General features: G+C 44.5%; 3 protein-coding genes across 5 annotated transcripts in view; all 3 read left to right on the top strand.

The window, feature by feature from the left end:
- The first annotated feature begins 991 nt into the window (after nt 1-991).
- On the top strand, nt 992-9,461 carry LOC120904957. The gene is made up of 9 exons (XM_040315498.1): nt 992-1,271; nt 1,336-1,425; nt 1,489-2,882; nt 2,966-3,693; nt 4,597-4,738; nt 6,253-6,321; nt 8,282-8,371; nt 8,489-9,007; nt 9,094-9,461. The coding sequence occupies exons 3-8, from the start codon at nt 2,496-2,498 to the stop codon at nt 8,588-8,590; spliced, it is 1,518 nt and encodes a 505-aa protein (XP_040171432.1). The 5' UTR covers nt 992-1,271; nt 1,336-1,425; nt 1,489-2,495; the 3' UTR covers nt 8,591-9,007; nt 9,094-9,461.
- Nucleotides 9,462-11,185: 1,724 nt separating this feature from the next.
- LOC120903048 (facilitated trehalose transporter Tret1-like) lies at nt 11,186-16,003 on the top strand. Of its 3 annotated transcripts, none has more exons than XM_040312241.1 (8): nt 11,186-11,401; nt 12,602-12,974; nt 13,302-13,494; nt 13,575-13,642; nt 13,813-14,033; nt 14,161-14,361; nt 14,437-14,502; nt 14,573-16,003. In XM_040312241.1, the coding sequence occupies exons 1-8, from the start codon at nt 11,356-11,358 to the stop codon at nt 14,680-14,682; spliced, it is 1,278 nt and encodes a 425-aa protein (XP_040168175.1). In that variant the 5' UTR covers nt 11,186-11,355; the 3' UTR covers nt 14,683-16,003. The 3 variants fall into 3 exon arrangements, with proteins under 3 accessions (XP_040168175.1, XP_040168173.1, XP_040168174.1); XM_040312239.1 differs by having other exon boundaries at nt 11,187-11,401; nt 13,575-13,716; XM_040312240.1 differs by lacking the exon at nt 11,186-11,401 and adding an exon at nt 11,435-11,590 and having other exon boundaries at nt 13,575-13,716.
- A 409-nt stretch (nt 16,004-16,412) lies between these two features.
- Nucleotides 16,413-19,187, top strand: part of LOC120904956 — a 30,915-nt gene continuing 28,140 nt past the window's right edge. Inside the window, exon 1 of the mRNA XM_040315496.1 lies at nt 16,413-16,739. The gene's annotated coding sequence lies outside the window, so the exon portion shown is untranslated. The remainder of the gene's footprint in view (nt 16,740-19,187) is intronic.

Here is a 19,187-nt window from a genome sequence, read left to right as displayed (position 1 = left end):
CAGTAGTATGTGATTATAATATAATCAATTAATCTTCTTCATATGAAATGACATATGAGGGTACATCAATTCTTCCAATGAAGTCTTTTTATTTATTTCATTGGTTGTAACTCTTGGTTGCAATGCCTCGTCGAAAGGTATTCGCATGGAGCATCAGTCTACAAAACGCCATTATACCGCTCTATATCATTTCCAAAGTGTGCTGCTTAAATGCTTTCACATATTTACCACTTTGTCATTTTCTCGATACGTATGCTGGATGTAAAAGTGACAAATGTGTTAAAATAGGAACAGCAGATATTCCAGTTAAGCACCTCAAAGGAAAGGATGGCAAACCGTTGGCATTTTCTTTTATTGGTGTGCTGCATGCTTTGGGATGCAGCTTAGCTTATGCTTCGTATCACATCCTGTCCTCGCTGAGCCAGTCGGGTAAGCTGACCGATTCCAACTTGGTGCGTGTGGCGATCGACCTTAAGAATCAGTACATCGGTTGTATACTGGTGTTGGGTATAGTGACGGTATCTCTCGTTCGTCAGCCAGCATTTAGCCGCCTTATTCAGGTGTTGCTGAATGTCGATCGGGCAATACCGGAGATGGTTCGAACTGCTGGACTATCGGCCATCACGAAGGTTAAAGTCAACAATATTGTCTGGCTACGGTAAGTTATTCAACAACTTTTTTCCAACATAATTCAGCGTTACTTCATCTCTCCCACTAACAGGAACGTACTGCTAATGCTAATCCTGGGTGTCGGTGTGAAGGCAGTGCTGGAGGTAACCAACTGCCTCATGTACATCCGTGACAGTGGTTCCCCATTCTCTTCCAACTGCCTGCTGCTTTGCATCATACCTCAAACGCTTTGCGTTATCAGCGAGCTACAGTTTGTGGCGTTTGCGCTGCTAATCAGCGAGCGGTTGAAACTGCTTAACCGCTGGCTGCTACATCGGACGAGTCATCCGTCAGATCCAGGCTTGCTTAACTGCTGTTTCGGAGTGCAAAACACGATCCTGCTGCTTTACCAGTTCGTGACACTGGTGGAGCTGGGGTATAACACATGCATGATGTCCGTCCGGTATGCGGAGGCCGAGGTTCAGCAGGGCGACAGTACGGAAGACTTTCTTGAAACCGTGTACTGGGTGGTTTGGTTTTTAGTAGAGATATTTGTACTGTGCTACTTCAGTCACGATACAGTGGAGGAGGCACGTCGGACAGTTCATCTTCTAAGGATGCCAAATATTTACGGACCATGCCAACGAATCAACTTTCGCACGGTAACATTAGCTCTCTTGTTTTCCACATTTCTTTTCTATTCGAATTCCAATGCACTTTTTATAGATTTCTCAAGAACAACTAGTGTTTCGGAATGTCAAGACGAGCATCTCCTGTTGTGGACTCTTCACCATCGATCTGACATTATTCCATGCGGTACTGGTTTCATTTCCGCGCCAACAGCTGCCAGATCTAATTATGTGTTGCTCTATCTTTCAGATTATTGGTGCTACAACAACGTACCTAATCATTTTGATTCAATTCGATCAATCGTTTAACGGTGATTAAGCCGTTCGATTGTTGTACACTCGGCCATAGCCAAACGCCTGCCACACATAGGTTTTTCAGGAAAAATCATACAAACAACGTTGTTTCGCATTCGACGCGTTTCGGCATTGCCCTTTAATTACCCGATTTAAATGCATATGCTACGGAATTGCCCATGTGGAGGACCGAACGTGGTGATCAGTGAACGGGAAATTTATGCAATCATGATTATAATCATCGCGCTCGATGCCAACTCAGCGCCCCAACCCGGTCCTTCACTGACCGTCCGTTATGGTACCATTGCGGGCGCAGCGGGGCGTTCATGAATGTGAATGATCAATAAACGCTCCGGGAAAGCATCATTATGTGACCGAATCGTATCACGATGAGTGTCATTTCTAGCATGGTTGGAGCAAATGGTTCTGAATTGCCGTACAACAAGCGCTTAAGCACCTTTTGTAATGTCAAATTGCATAACTTCAGAGGCATGCAACGCTGTACAATCATCGGGAGAAAACCACCGTTTCAGTAAAAGTAAAAGAGCTAAACTTTACCTTCCCACTACATCTCTACAATCACTGCTCAACGGTGCCAGAACCAATCAAATTAACACTTACGCATGTATTAATAAACCATCCCACCCGAAGCGTGAACTGCGTTCTAACACACGCTCAATTATGACTCACTTTACTTTGAGGTTAATTGCAAGCCATCAGGCAAGAACATTAATCATGTTTGGTTCGCGTCGGAGTGGCTTGTACCAATCGCTATAACCGTACCAATCGCTATAACCAGTCCAGTAACACAGTGTGCCGTGCTCGATGAAAAGAATTCTCCTCCCGCTTCGAAGTTGCAAGGGTGCACTTTCTTGCTTGTACTTGAGGAAATAAAGTCTTTTCGCAGTTCCACTCCCACTTCGATCCCACGGCTACGACTGCACTGAAGAAGCTGCTTATCCGATGAATGGAATAAACACCGGAAAGCCGCCAAGTGCCGCCTCTCCCCCGGACTACTCACGACAGCAGTTCCTGCGATGCTTCCGACCACTTCACATTCTATCAAGCACGTTCGCTTTGTGGCCGTTCGGTGGCTGGTCCTCACGTTTTAGCCGTTGCAGCACACTGTACGTGCTGGCAGTCGTGACAGCGTACAGTGCGTTTCATCTTTACATTAACTACACGGACGCGTACAGCGTTGGAACGGGCGAGGATGGTGGCAAACCCGGGCCCGATTCAACGCCAACGGTCGACCGGCAGCAACAGGTCGAAGCGAACTTTGTATCGATAGTCATCGATGTCTACAACCGGTACTCGGGCTTGATACTGTTTTGGTTGCTCACTGCTGACGCTGGATGCTGACGGCCATTGTGTTGCGACTGTCAATTCGCTGTGTGTGTGCATTCAATCACGCTTCCCCGAAAATTTGCCAGATTTATCTGCCTGCACATGACATTCGTTTTTCTCTGCATCGGATTTGCCGAATGGTACAACTGCATCATGTACATGAGCGATTTCATCCACCATTGCATCTTTTTGACAAAAACCGTCTCCAGCTGATCAACGATCTGCTCGTCGAGCTGACCGCTTACGGCACCGACGAGGAGCAGGCCCATTACGAGCGCTTTCGACGTGACGCGAAGCCTCCGGATAGGGGCGAAACCGTCTCCACCACGCTGGAGCTGTTGAGTGAAATCAGTTCAGCCACCGCCAAGCCGCATCATCAATCGCGAACCGGCCCAATCGAACGCGCGGCCAATGCAAACACGACCGCGCCGCATGAACCATCCATCCCTCGGGGTGGTGGGCGATGGCATAAAATCAAGCGGCAGCAGCATAAAATAATTACGGTCAACCAGGCTGCTCCATCGGTGGTGATGCCGCCGCGAACGCAAAAAACACCACTACCGGACCAATTTCCGCTGCTCGTTGCCAGCCTGCTCCGAGCGGCGGACCACTTGCAGCCAACAGCGTGCGAGCGCCACATCAGAGCGAAAATAATTAATGACATAAAAAATTTATACACACATTTGCATTTATTATCGCTGAATATTAATAAAGCGTACGGGGCGCAGTTGATTTTCATCCTGATGACGCTGTTCGTAACGCTCACGACGCTGCTCTACTACTGCACGATGAAACTTTTTCGGCAAGTATTGTAGTGTGTTTCTTTTATTTTCATTTGCTCTTCTCTTCTCTTCAGCCATTTCGCTTGCATTCGCACTTTCTGCTGCAGTTGCATTCCCACTGCACTGTTGCTCATTAAACCGTGCATAATGGTTCAACGATTAAAACTTCAACTTTAGCCAGCGCGCTCTGTGAGAGAGAAAATGGGAATGGGAACCCTTTACAGTCAATTTCTTTTACTGTGGTGTGGAGGCAGGATAGGTTTATGTGGTGTTTAATGTCCATACACACACTCACACTTCAAGAGATGAAAGCGGTACAATTTATTTTTATACTTTTGCTATTGCTTTATTAATTGCATGTTTTATGGGGAGGGGGGATGTAGTGAGTGAAATAAATTAAAAATTGCCATAATACAGATAAGGGAAAATTATGAAACTTTGGTAGTTTTATTCTCCTTGATTGTAACAATTATATAATATTAAATTCAACAGTGAATAGGGTATTAACTACTCTTGCCATGTCACTCGCTCGTGAACTCATGAAATAGCTCCAGATAACAAGAGAATAAAAAAATTCAGATATATTGCAAAAGTTTAATTGCTATTCCCCATTACATTAAACAATATTCTGGCAAATTCTTGCTGTGGCTGTGTGTTGCAAATTACATAACTGCCTATCTCCGAATCAACGTCCGTGCGTGGACGTGGAATCTTTCCAAAAATCCATAACTTATTCGCACATACTCTCAAATCACCCGCGTTCATACCAAGCGATTGATTTTATTATTTATTTACATTTTAAAACGTGTGTATGCGTGATTACCCGTTACTGTGAAAGGCTCGATGGCGTTGCAATTCCCAACCATCTGACCATGGCACACCTACTCTCTAACGCTGTCCATTTGTTTCCCTTTTTTCGCATTCCATCCCACCAGTATGCTGTGGTTGGGTCAGTGGGTAACACCGGCCGAGCTGCTGCCAACCTTCTGGGAGGTCTTGAGTACGCTCTCGTGGGCATTCATATCGACGTTTCGCATTCTGCGCATCTGCAACGTGTGTAATTCGGCAAAAAACGAGGTAATTGAGGAAAAACATTCCACGCAGAAGGGATCCCTAGTCCGTTGCTGGTGTGATTTTGTGTCGTATTTTTTCCAGTTTCTGCATACGTGTATGTGTGTCTGCCTAATCCTTTCCCTTTTTTGCGATACCCCTACTCCCCTATCCGACCATGTTGAGATGGATGGATATGGTAGAGCACGGCAAACGGCATGATGCATTTTCCCCCCACCCTTCCATGGACACACACACACACACACACACACACACACACACACACACACACACATACGCTGGGCTTTATGCACATCCTATGAAGAGGATGCACTCAGCTGCAGCTACAGTTTTTTCTTCTCTTTCACCGAATGCACAGCAATCACAGCACTTGGTTCACAGCATAAGCACTCATCTCGCAGGCACAACCACCACGCCACAGGGTTCGACACAGCACAGACAAACGTTGTTTCGATCTATGCAAAGATATGCTAATTAAGTGACACCCCGGTTTTGGAAAATAGTTGCACACTCGGTTACGGATGCACAATTGCAAGCCGTTTCTCTTGCTTCCGGTTGCTTCATCGCTCTAACAACAAATCCCTTGCCACACTGGAAGTCTATTTGATTTGTAAAACAGAATGCCCAGAGCACAGTTTCACTCTACATATTCTGTGGACCAGTAGCAACAAAGCAGGTGGCTTAGCATGTTGGTGCAAATGGTCACACCAAACTTAGAAGAAGATAAAACAAGTAGGTGAAAGCATTCTGCACATTCGCTATCCTGCAGAAATGTAGCAAAAGCTTTTTTGTAACATTGGATTTCAATCAAATTGGTATACACATTTTCCACGAAATTCGGTATCTCTACACGAGTAATTATTACGGAAAATTCATCAAACTTAATAATTATTATTCCATACCATAAATTCTACAGCGCAAGCAACCAACATACCCATTAAAGGGTAAACAGCATTTTCCTGATGCCAAAGGCGTGGCAGATAATGATCGTTACGATTTCCTCTCGAATCAATGACGACGCCGCCAACGATGATGATGATTATTATTATGAATAATATAGCATATCTTTTGCAATTGCACCAATGATTGCACGTTTATTTCACAAATTAAGTAGTGCTTTCCTTCCCTTTCGCCACACATTCATCTCTTTTAAGCCCAAAAGCACTTGTCTTAACGTTATTTTTTCTGGTGTACGTTCAACGTTTTTTTTTTTTTTTCATTATAGATCAGACACATAGAGACTCCCAAAAATATTGTTTCTGGCATTTTCCTCTCTTGCTTGTGTTGCTTGCTTGTGCCCATACACCTACCGATGCCGTTAAATGATTGCACTTTCGGTACGGCACTGAAATTGCGGCACATAAAATCCTGCTTTTCACTTTTCCACCCGGGGTGTTTTCCGTTTGACCACTGGGGTGCGCGCCCAGGCTTCTTGTTTTATTGTCGTACGTTTCATTATCGGTCACCAACGCTCTCTCTCTCTCTATTTCTCTCTACAATGCTCCAACGGCACATGGCAGGCCCAAAAAATAGGCAGCCTCATACATGGACTGGGCTGGAAAACAAATTGCCCCGACACGAAATCGATGGTAAGCCTTGTTCAGTGGGACGAGGTGTGAAAAGAGGAGGGGGGCGGGAGGGTAGAGTAGAGAATGCGTGAGTACAAAAGTGCGTTTTAGGTTGGGAGGTAAGGCTCCTGTTTTTATTTGAGCGTCATTCCGTTTTGTTAATGGCGCATTGCACTCCCCTTCAAGCGATGGATTTTTTGTTTGTTTTGCCCTTCACCCTTCCTCTTTCTCCCATTTGTCACTCAGGAGGAAAAGTTATGTTTTTAATATGCCATACTATACTGACCCGGATCTGACAGACCCTCTGCTCCCTTTTCCTCGTGTGCAGTGCGCGTTTGCATATTTTGTGGTTTTCCCACCCATAACACACACGTACACGTACGCACATTCGATTCAACTGCCCAATAGAATCTCTGGTGTGCGTGGTTCTGGTTGTCCGGAACGCACAACCGCACCGCGTGATCGCGTGCTGGTGGTTGGACGCGAAACTATGACACTCCAGCAGTAGCAGCAACAGCAGCACCGGCAGCATCACCAGCAATTTGCATTAGAATGTACAACCACCCCGAATGTGTTATGAATTATGTAACGCCCCATTGTTGCAACTTTCCGGTAAATTGATTCGATATCCGTCTTTTTGTGTACAAGCATGTATGTGTGTGTGTGGGTGTGCATGTGTGTTTTAGGCCGAAACTCTTCTCACAGAACATAACCGGTCTGGACCACCCGAATAGCCGAATTGTTTCACACGAGATGGCGATGATTTGTGGTCAATATTGGGACTGCCTGCTAGGTCCGGTTTTAGTAGACCCACTACGCGCAACACACCGGATGTGAAGCAGAACCATTGGCTGCAGCAGTAGCTACGTTTACGCTGTCCGCCTCGCTTGCTAATGAATGGTCATAATTTCCACCCTCCTCCGGATATTTCTATTTGAACGCAATCGCTTATTTCTTAGCACGATGGGTGTTCTACAATTCGGACATCGTTTATGTGTTATTTTTTCGTACTTGCTTTCAGGTCCTTTGGGCACAATGAATGTAGGCACTTACCGAACTGCTGGCCAATTATATGCAGCAGTTTTGTTAAAGGCTTATTTTGGAGCATGTTTTCGAGGTGCACCCGTATAGGGCGAGCATCCATCCGACCATTTTGATTGTGTTTCGAAATTTGCATAATTGTGATACGGAATGAGGATTCAATTATGTTTCAAACTTTTGGAGTGTATGGATTTGTTGGAAGAAAATCCAACAAGCACATGAGCACAATTAGAACTACATGAAGTTCGAAATCGAAACCGTCCAGTCTTAGTTTATAACATTCGTTTGGAGAATAGTACAATCCTTTTGAGGTTAAATTCCTGTACATGAAGCTTCTTGTCTTATCGACGACCATACAGCACCATGTCACAGAAACCTATATTTATGAGAAGGACCAACTATTTGAAACTGATAACCACTGTAAAGTGGATATTAATTATAATAACATTCGAATCCAATTCAATTAATCATCGAATAACAGACTGAGGAAAGTATCACACTCTTTCTATTTCCTGGATAAAGAACTAAAAAGACTTTGACAGGATTGAAAATGCCGTATTATGAGGTGGAAATAGTATTAATCATCCATACTGTGTGATTCATGGAAACAATTTGATTTAATCCTCATGTAATGCAAATTATCGTGAACCACTCACTGTTTTCACAAACCAACTTGTCTACCTTCCCAAAACATCGCTGGCGTGGGTTTTTTTCAAACACGTATCGTCGTATTGCCTGGCGTATGTTCTCCCCATAGCCTTCCTTCACACCATAATCGGAACGGAATCGACTAAATGGGGCGCGCTAGCAAAACATCATAATTTATAAACGCTCACACTAAAACTAATTACAAACTACAAACACACGTACACAACTAATGCATCTCCTATCCTCCTTCACGATACACGTGCTGCCGTGGCCGTGGATGCGTATACAACAGGTGCGTCTGCTTTCGCTGCAGCTACATCAACAGCGGATCGAATTCACCGCCAGTGGTCTGTTCACCATCGATCATGGGCTAATGTTTAATGTGAGTATTAGATGCTATCCTCCAGGCTTGCCCAGTCCTTGCCACAACCACCGGGTGTGTGGGGTAAAATATTTACCATCGGTAATTGTTTCTATTTGCTACACGCCGTTGCGCCAGATCGTCGGGTCGCTTGCAACGTACCTTCTGATATTGATACAATTCGATATCGCACAAAACGGCGCCAAATGGAAGACGGAACTGCGGGCTCCACTAGTCTGAAAGCGGCCACCCCTCGTCATTGTTTCGGTGCAATACGAACATTGGAGATGTTACGAAGCTCCCCAAACAGTACCTCCCTATCCCTATCACCACCTGTCATTGTGATAAACGACACCAAGGATCAAAGCACCAGCCGCATCGGAATTCATAATCCATACCAAACCTCCGGCCACGGGATCTTTGCATTGTATGTGTACTTGTACCGAAGCGTGTACCGTACAAACTATTTGTTGTCCATCTAGAAATACCAGCGCAACAACGGCGTTTGCCTTTGCTGGCAGCGGCAAATACTCCAACGTCCGGATAAGATGCGATTTTATCCAGCCCGAATGCGCACTACAGCACACGCACCCGCACACAGGCAAACCAATGCACATTGTGGCGGATTTAATCTCGATGATAAACGTTTGACCCGTGGTACGTTCGCCTTTCACCTCGATTCCCGCACTGTGCAACCAACTGCCCTTTGGTGATATTCTATTGATATTCTCTTCTCTCTGAAGCGTTCCCGGTGACCGCCAAGCAAACGCCAGGGCCAGGGCCCTCAGAGGGAGCTTCGTGGGGTGTTTGTGTAAACTGGCGCAGCATTGAAAGGAGATGCCCGATGTTTCAAGCGACACCAATTTACGAGGAATGTTTTGAAGAAGTTTGCAAACGCTTTGTGCTGTCAACGGTATCACGTTTTATAATCGTACGATTTAGGACGTGTCAAAGGTGGAACGGGAAAGTAGATAACTCTTTCTAACAGTTTGTTATTGTTTATTTTATTGCACAGCTGTTTGCAAATGGGAATAATATAGGCGCTTTTTGCTTAAAATTTCATGTGCATTGGTCGTAATATGAAGGAGAAATATATTAAATTTGCTAACACCAGTCTCCTTTCGTTGTTTGCTTTATGATCCCCCACTTTACCTCCCTTTATCCTAGTTAATCACATCTTTACATACTAGAATGGCCCATCCTACCTTTTTCGACGTGAGTTAATTTAGTTGCCCTTTTGCTGCCACTCGATCGAACACACGCAAAAACACACACAGTACACGCCCGGCTACTCTTTGCGCTCATAAATCATCGTGTGAATAACACACACTTCCGCGACGATAAGAGCCTACCGCTCCCCCCGAGTTGACCTGTGCACAGTCCAGTATGCCCGGTTGCCATCGCCAAGTGGTGATCCGGATCACGACCCCGGGGGCCCTCCCGGAAGTTGTCTCCGTAAGCTTCATCCACCCCCTCGTAACCCCTTGCGCAAGACAAGAACATCGAAAAAGCATCATAAAAATTAGCCCTAACGTGCGCTTTCTCGGTAGCATAATTAATTATGTTTTATTGTTATTGCTGATAGAAAACGGACTGCCCGGCTCAGGAGTGCACGCGCGTACTCTTGTCTTTCACACCCCGTTGATTGGATCCTATGTTCGTGGCCGGTGCCTCGGAAACTGTGTCCGAGATTTGACCACATCTGTACTCTTGTCTTTCACACCCCGTTGATTGGATCCTATGTTCGTGGCCGGTGCCTCGGAAACTGTGTCCGAGATTTTACCACATCTGTGAAGGATCCATTGCCGCGGTAATTAAGTATTTGGCATTAAACCATCTTCGTAGTTAGGTGGCTGATCGTATGCACAATGATGGTGTAGTTTTAACTAGATCAGTAAATTTACTATTTTGGAATGGTATTTCCCAATGATGTTTCCTTTTCGGAGCGTTGACGTCCAACCAGTTAGCAGAAAAACTGTTCCACATTGCATGAGATATGGTGCGTTTTTTAAATAATTTTAAACTTATTGTTATTGATGCAAGAAGTGTAATTATAATTGTTTATGGTGTATCACTATCAACACATGCAAAAACACAACAAAATTCGACCGATTTAATCACAAAGAACAGGCGATAGCGGAGCTATTCAAATATACGCGCTTTAGCTATCAGACGCTAGATGGCGGCATATGCCACGGCGAAGTCACTGCCACAGGGTAACTCGCTGCTTTTAGTTTATTTGGAAATTATTTTTGTTTGCCGTTTCATAAAAAGTAGCCCATTTTAATATAGTAAATTACAACTGACAAATTTTACCATCAACTTAAGTGTTTATTACTAATACTAATTCATCCGAAGACAATGCACAGAAACAATCAAACAACAATCAAAAGCTCTTTGAGTGAAATTCAGATTTCCAAAACGTTCATCAATAATGTACAGCAACTAAGCGGCTTTGCGAACGTCAACATACTATCCCAATTTTCCTTTCCTGTTGGTGAAGTATTACGCACAAACTTCCTAAAACAGAACATCCCGATGCGTTTACCGGATTCAAAATCCAGCACACCTCTCCCTCATCACTGCCACAAAGAGACACGAACACACAACCCCGCATAGAACAACAAATGATGAACACACACTTGCCGAAATCGTTAGGCACCCCAAACCCCCTGCTAAAGGCACAAAGCCCTGACGGATGGCTGATGCTGTCCGGTCGTTGCCGGACGGTGCATAAATCAAAACCCAAAGACAGTGTAAACTGGCCACACGGGCCGCGCGTAAGCAGAGTGAACAACTCGGGCCCTGCGGCCAGCTGTTTATCAGAGTAAACACCGCCACAGATAGACTGCCAGTGCTCGGCAAGACGGGCTGGCAGCCTAACTCCAAAGCTTCATCGACGACGCGGGTGTAGTAGCCCGCGAGCGCACCAGGACGACAGAGCAGAACAGTGAGACCAACCAGGGCAGGTTCATTACCTCCGCGTGACAAACTACCGCACCACGATGAGCCGTGTGGGTGTGCTGCGGCAGTATATGGCCACCGTTTTAGGTTCGTTAGTGTGCCTGGTGTGACAGGAACAATTTGTGATTTAATGGGCTGTGTAATACTCATGTTTTGGGACAAGGGTATGAATTGAAATCGGCACATTTTCGGAAGCTGATGGTGTCTGCGTGCATGTTTAGTGAGCGATAAATTTCCCACCTTTCACATGCATGTGGAAAACGCATTCAACGTGTTGTAAGAAATTATTCCTTTCTGCCATACTTAATTGAAATTGCTTTTTTCCTTCTAAATCTAACAAAAAGGCAACATAACCGAAAGCTTACTTCACTCCAAACACTATGATTTTGAGTGTTTTGTGCAACGCCAAAAGATTCCATTAAAGATATGCTTTTAACAAACGGCAGATCTGGATTCGGATGTTTCGACCCTGTTCTTTACCTAGTTTAAGTGAACTTTAAAAAAACGCACACACATTCGCTCGGGGCTCGGGCTGTTGGAAAGAAGGTATAAATAAACCAATTTGCTTCCCGCAGGGCAAGGCGAGCTTTTTGGCGGCCATCCCTTGCAAAAACCCTTGCTCGAAACGTCAAAAACCGCCACAACTACTTTCAAAAAGCATCACCAGCGAGGGAAAATCGCACCGATTTGGAGTGTTGACGAGCTCACGAAAACCGGGTTTTAGCCTACTTAAGCTCCGTTTAATATCGGTGATGCAGATCTCGAAAGTGAACCCGGAGTTGCATAAAGCACACAAACAGTACCAATCTGTGTTGCAAGCTGTCTCTAGTTTGTGCCATGCACATGGATCCAACTACACACACACACACACACACACACACACACACACACACACACACACACACACACACCGGAAGCAGGCATAATCACGCACTGTTGCTTTTGTGTGCATCTTGTAGAGTTCCAAAGTTGAAGCTTGCAGTTGATTGAAGCAGTTTGATTTTCGACCCGAGATTCGAAACTGATGTGCATTTTAATTATTTGGTGCTGCCACACGCCCGCAAGTACGTTTTTGTGCGCCCAACCAACAATAAGACAGCTTTTCCAGCATAATTGTTTACCAAAATGATACCGTTGCTAGGCGACGGTCGCCTCAGCACACTGTAATTTAAAGCCCGTGATAAGTGAAAGCAACTGTGTCCAGCAGTTATTTACTCACCACACAAAGTGCGTCCGTAGACTTATCGTGCCGCTGGTTCTTCCTTAATTTCTTTACTTCCTGGTCAGTGAATCTACTCGGTGTTAGCTATGGCATGATCAGTGGCTGGTCCTCGTCCGCTCTGCCCACGCTGCAGACATCCGCCGGTGATGAGAGGCTGCTAGAGTCGGGAGCCATTACGCTGCAGCAAGCGTCCTGGATCGGTGGCGCCCTCTGTCTGGGTGGGATTGTCGGTACGCTCGTCGGTGGTGCGATTGTGGACCGGCTCGGACGCAAGTGCACGGCTTGGATAGCGGGACTGCCGTTGGTCGTGTGCTGGGTGCTGGTCATCGTGGCCAATCATCCCGGCTATCTGATGGGAGCTCGCTTTCTCGGTGGGCTGGCGGGTGGTATTGAGTTTGTCGTAACCCCACTCTACGTGTCCGAAATAGCCTGCACAAGGTAAGGACAAATTCAAATACGTTCGTTACAACCGATAACATTGAAATACAAGCGGGCTCCGAGATACACGGTTAATGGGGACCGAAAACGGCCGCAAAATATCGCGTACCTCGAATTTCCGCGTAAGTCCAATTGCCAGCCAAAACATCACTAATCTTAGTGTAATTTTGCAAGTAGAGGGTGGTTTTAGATGTGCGAAATCAATTCAATTTGTTCAAAGAACTGTTAAATTTAGAAATCCGCGTATCTCCGAATCTGCGTATAAGAGGTACCGTGTATCTCGGGGACCGCCTGTATTGTTTTTTTTCTCTCTTTTCTTTCCAACAGTCACCGAGGTACGCTGTCCTCGTTGCTCATCCTTTCGTGTTGTTTGGGCGTGGAGTTTGCATATCTTGCCGGTGCACTGCTGCATTATTACACCATCCCGTGGGTCTCCGTCAGCGTTCCAGTGTTTTTTCTCGCAACCTTCTGTTTCCTGCCCGAAACTCCGTCCCATTTAGCCAAGGTGCAAAAGCTTGCGGTAAGCTTATCAATTCTCCTCCGCTTTACTCTAGAAGACTTCCTTAATCGAGTTTTTTTTGTAACGCCCCATCGTTCCAGGCTGCCGAACGCTCATTGCGCTTCTTCCGTGGCATCCGGTCGGAAAAGGACACTATCGGGGAGGATGAGTACGTCCGTGAGCTTCAACTGCTACAGAGCGTACACGCCAAGGACGCAACCGTGCTATCGTGGAGCGATTTCAGTTAAAATTCCCAATATCCTTTTCTGTGCCTTTTTTCACCAAAACGGATATTAAAACGGGCGGGGTTTTCTTTCCATTTTTGCATTCATTTTCTAGCGAGCCGCCATGCACAGCTTGGCTTGCTAATCTGCCTGACACTGATGGCGCTGAATCAGTTCTGCGGTTGCTTCTACATGATGAACTATGCCCAGTCGGTATTTGCCGAGTCTGGCTCGGTGCTGAATCTATCGCCCAGCCTGTCGGTCATTGTGGTCGGGTTGATTCAGCTCATCGGGTGCTACGTCTGCACGCTGCTAGTGGACCGTATAGGTCGAAAGGTATGTGCTCTTCCAACACGGAACTCCCAGCACCAAGCTCCAAATTCTGGAGCAACGGGACTACGTCTTCAAATGCAATCCTCTCTTATTATTCTTTCATTCTGTGAAACCCCAAAAACTGGGCCAGATCCTGCTACTCATCTCGTCCTTTGGGTTGACACTCGGACAGAGTGTCTTTGCGTCGTACTGCTACGGCCAGGAGCTTGGGTACGATCTAACGTCGTTCAGCTGGCTGCCTTTGGTTTGCTTCTCCGTAATCGTTTTCATTGGCACAATAGGCGTCGGAACGATGCCGTTCGTTGTGCTGGCGGAAATCATGCCACAAAAGGTATGATCTATGAACGACTGTTCAATTCTATTGCTTGCTTTGCGGTTTTCAAAACAACCTTTGATTACTTTACAGATCAAAGGATTCGCAACCACCTTATGCATGGTGACGAACTGGACGTTTGCATTTATTGCGCTGAAGGTATAAAAGGATTTTGATATTTCTTGGTAGAATTAGTTTTCAACATCAACTTTTCCGCTTTCTCTTGCAGTACTTTTCAACACTCAGTATTGTTTTTGGCATGTATGGGTTGTTGCTATTCTTTGCAATCTGTTCCCTCCTGGGCATGTTGTTTGTGTTGTTGGCAATGCCGGAAACTAAGGGTAAAACCTTCCATGAAATAGAACGCATTATGGAGAAGTAAACGACACAAAATAAACATTCACGTGAAATCATTTTCTGAAAAATACAAATCTACTATAAAAACAATCCTCTGACAGACGATAACCACATATAAAAAGCTTAATTTTATTCCCACAGTACACAAGGTCAAATGGCGGTTGCCTTCCGTTCATTACCATTTGAAGGGATTCTCCAACCTTCCGCCTGGAAGCAACAACCGAAAAAAGTATTCCATGTCTACAAAGCAGATACTGCTTACAACGATTAACTGTGCGGTAATGAGTACTTAATTTCGTTAAAGCCCATAATCGTTTACGAGAACGTGAGATGAATGTACAATTTCTATTCCAACAAACACATCCCTAAAACCGTATCTATTTGTAACGGATATTGTAATACAATGCTCATTTCTTTTGCCTCGTGGCCACGTGACAGGAAAGTACCTAAAAGCCCGTTATTGATGTGTCTGTAAAAATGTTGTGTTCCAGAATATCTTTAAACATTTCAATAATATTACCTCCTGTCTGCTCTAGTGGTTAGCATTTTATTGAAACCTAACGCCATGCTAAGTTACAATCTACTTGTAACGCATTTTTTTTTCTTTGCGATCGACCCTTATATATTCAACAATGTTAGCAACAAGCTGTACTGTTTCTCTTCGTTAAGTCCTTTCCATAGACATCCAGCACGCGCAATGCTTGCATCTCAAAATTATCTAGCGAAGTCTCGACAGGGCGCTAGGACAACATTTGATCGTGATAAATACGTGACACGATTCTCAATGTACCGTTCATTTTCACATTGACATAATTTTGCACTCAAACCAAACAACGCCTTCGGAGATGAAGGACCATCCGCCTCCATCAGTTCCCGTTTGAAAAGAAGGTCTCCTATCTTAGGGCGCGATTTCAAAAGCGAACATCGTCAACTACGCGTCTTGCGCAACGTCATGGAGCTTTCGCTGCTGTCTACAACACTTTTTCCGTAACCATCTTTTTTGGATCAAAAACAAAACAAAAATCATTACATTTCAGTACAAACGAGATGAGAAATGGTGTGGGCCCATGCTTTTTTGCACACCGTTCAGTCCCGTTATTGTGTGCGGCAGTAAGTGTTGGCATGAGTCAACGTACGGATGTAGAAGAACGACCGTACCACTGCAGTACATCGAAACGAGGCCAAACCGGCGATGACCTGGCGATATTGACGACCGGAGCCATACCACAAGCGGGTCACTCTTGCAAAAAAAAAAATGGTAATATTGGACGTTAACAGAGGAGTAAATGCAGTTCAAACGAAATTTTGTTGCTGGTGCTTTTTCTTTTTCGACCTTCCCCGTGCAGCGGTTCAAATGAGCGGTTCAAACGTGCGAGGGCACGCGACGGTCAGATGGGGTGTTGAAATGCGCATGCCTTAGAAGTAACTCATTTGCTTCGTTCCAAATTGAGTTCGGTGAGAAAGAATTTTTAAACACTTTTTTTATTAATAATTCAACAAATTACATATGTTATGAACAATCGTTTCTCTTTATGAAGTACCACATATTCGATAGTAAAACGATAAACTAACACAAAAATGTACTATGCATTTCTAACGCACTCACAGTTAGAACACTCCCTTAGTGTTGTTTTTTTTTTGCATGAGAACACTCATTCTGCTCATTCGACGTGCACTCACGAACTGTCAAACTGTGAAAGAAAGTCGTTTACCAGTTGTCGGCTGCTGGCAACAAAAACAATCTCTGCACAATGCAAACGTAAACATTGGTCTCGCTGTCTATAAGTGAAAGTACTGATAGTTCTTATCCCTCCTTCGGGTAATAGTTGCACCGTAGATGAAAGAGTGATGTGATAGCACTAGCGGCACTAGCAAACGGTAACGGAATGTGCGTACGATCTGGGCTGCAATGCTGCAATTAGTGTTGTCTAGTCAAATGGACTACGGTTTTTGTTGCTGTATTGGTGACTGTATGTGCGCGTGCAGCAGTTGGAGCGAGTGAGACGGCAAGATGTAATTTAGATCAACGCATACTGAAGGTAAGTGGATAGGAGGGACGGTATCGATTCAGTGTCCCAGTTTTGGCAGACTGCCAACAGTGCGTCCAGACGTTATAAATAACTAAAACGGAAAAGACAAAGACAAAAGGCGCAGCGGATAAATTTGCCTGTTGCAATTCGATATACTTTTCAATGTATGCTTCTCGCAACATAGTACGACTGTATACGATCTTATCACTAAATTTATTGATATTACAGTGGCGTTCCTTTTCTGCTTCTAATATCATATTAGTTGCCACCATATGCGTGTAAACGGCATCAAAAGGGAACAGAGTTTGCAAAATTTTATTGATGATTATTAGTGCGGCTGCGGCTGTCTGTCGAGTCGGATACGATTGGCAATTGGTTGGGGTTGAGTTAAAATGTTGCACCACGGCATCATCCCCTCAACTCTCCCACTCCCCCCACCCACGGTTCTCCGAGGCGACCAAATGGTTCTTTTATTGAAGCCCCGATTCGCTGACATTAGGTCGCCGGACTACCCCGTTATCTTCCTCCCCAGCGAGAGACGATCGTCCTACCCGAAACTCACCACCGGACGCCGCCAGTCTGCTGCAACAAACGTCTACTGCAAGTGCATTCTATTTTAGATTGTTACCGCTAACCGATGTTCAGACGGCGTACCAAATCAACCAAATAGAAACCGCACCCTACCAAACCCGGAGCAAAGGGGAGCGGGAGATGTTAAGGTTGATGCCCATATGGCAGTTGCGAAGCAAACATTTTTATGTTATATGGGAAATACGTGAACAGCTGCGCGAACGCGCTTGCAACCGATGCATTCGACAGCATGTGTTGTATGTGTTTGTGAGTTGATATGTACATCATCGATCATTAGATTGATCGGAATGGAACGCCCACCGCCCCATGTTGAATGCGGTCGTTGAAAATTAGAATGAGAGGAAACTGGGTGTTTCGCTTTCGGCGCACACAATATTGCGATTTGGTTTCGATTTTCTAACGATATTCTAATTGCCCGTTGATTGAATTGATAAGCCACACAAATTTTGCCTCCAGACGAGCCGTGACAGCCGTGTGTTAACGTCCAAACGAGCAAACATGTATGAAATGCGCCAAAAAAAAGGCATCAATTGATTAGGTTGTGGAAGTGATGTTTCCGATGACTTATGTTAACTGTTAGAAACACATCTGCATCATTGTATAGCGCAGGGTATATTAATAATAGCAATGGAAAGCTAGTCGTGATTAAAATAAGGAGCAGATCGTACTACCGGATAGGCCGACCTACCCATTAATGGATGACAGCATTTGCATACATTGTCCATCATTGATTATAAATAAATAAGGCCACTGAATCAACATAAAAGCGTTTCGTTTGACCTTTTTGACGAATGCATACAGGATGCAGGAGAAAATAGAACTCTGCAGCTACATAATACAGCCTTTAATTAGGACCAGTTTTCCTTTTTTAACTCATTATTTCGGAGCAACGACTAATGAAGCGGAACGTGCTCTACCAGATTGCATTGATTGCAACTGCTCCGAATTAGGCCATAGCAACGTCCAGCTAACTTATCGGCATCTGCCAGCTACGCAAAACGACCAAAACCGATACAATACTTATACTGATTATGCATGCTGACCCGCAGAATACATAAGCAAGTGTATAGCACTGATTTGAAATTTCGTAAGACCAGCCAATGCTCTTTTTGAGGAAAAGCATCTTTTTTTGTGTTGTAGCAATAGACATTCCGCTGCGGTGATACGGACAACAAAATAAAGCAAAACTACCCAGCTCGTTAATAGATTATTACGACCGATAGCACAAATCAGTGGAAAAACGATTGGCTGTATTTTGAACGTTATTAAACCGCGTTTAAAAAAGAACTACCCGGTGTTGAGCAAAGGAAGTACCGCTCTGATTGTGGAGTGTTTTTGTGTTTTCAAAAAAGGAGCAAAACTTAAATTGGCTTCCGCTGCGCAACAGCGTTCGTTTGATGCGAATGAGATGTAACAACCAGAAACAGGGGAAACATTAATGCGTCCTTCAATCCAGAATCAAAGCCTTGTTTTTAAGGAACTAACAATGTAACATCAAACAATATGGATGTCTTATAGCATCATTTCTTCCTGTTTCTTGTTTATTGTTCATAAATCATCGTGGACATATTTTTAGTTCAGTTCAGTTAAACGGTTTAAATTATGAACAATGTCAGATACCCCATAACAAAAATACTTCGTTAAAGCTACGTAGGAACAGCAACGTGACTTAATCTTCATATTATTTTAGAGATAGAAACAAATTTCAAACGCAAACGAACCCATTTAAAGGTTCATGAAAAAGGCACTTTTCTATTAAGTTTGTAACATAAGTGCCAATAAACTTAAATGACCAACGTGATTATCTTATTACAAAGTCTCTAATTAGAAGGCAATAATAAATAAATTACCGCATTACCACTCCGA

The sequence above is a fragment of the Anopheles arabiensis genome, chromosome 3 (genome assembly GCF_016920715.1).
Source record: "Anopheles arabiensis isolate DONGOLA chromosome 3, AaraD3, whole genome shotgun sequence".
NCBI lineage: Eukaryota > Metazoa > Arthropoda > Insecta > Diptera > Culicidae > Anopheles > Anopheles arabiensis.
This window is presented reverse-complemented; position numbering and strand designations above follow the sequence as displayed.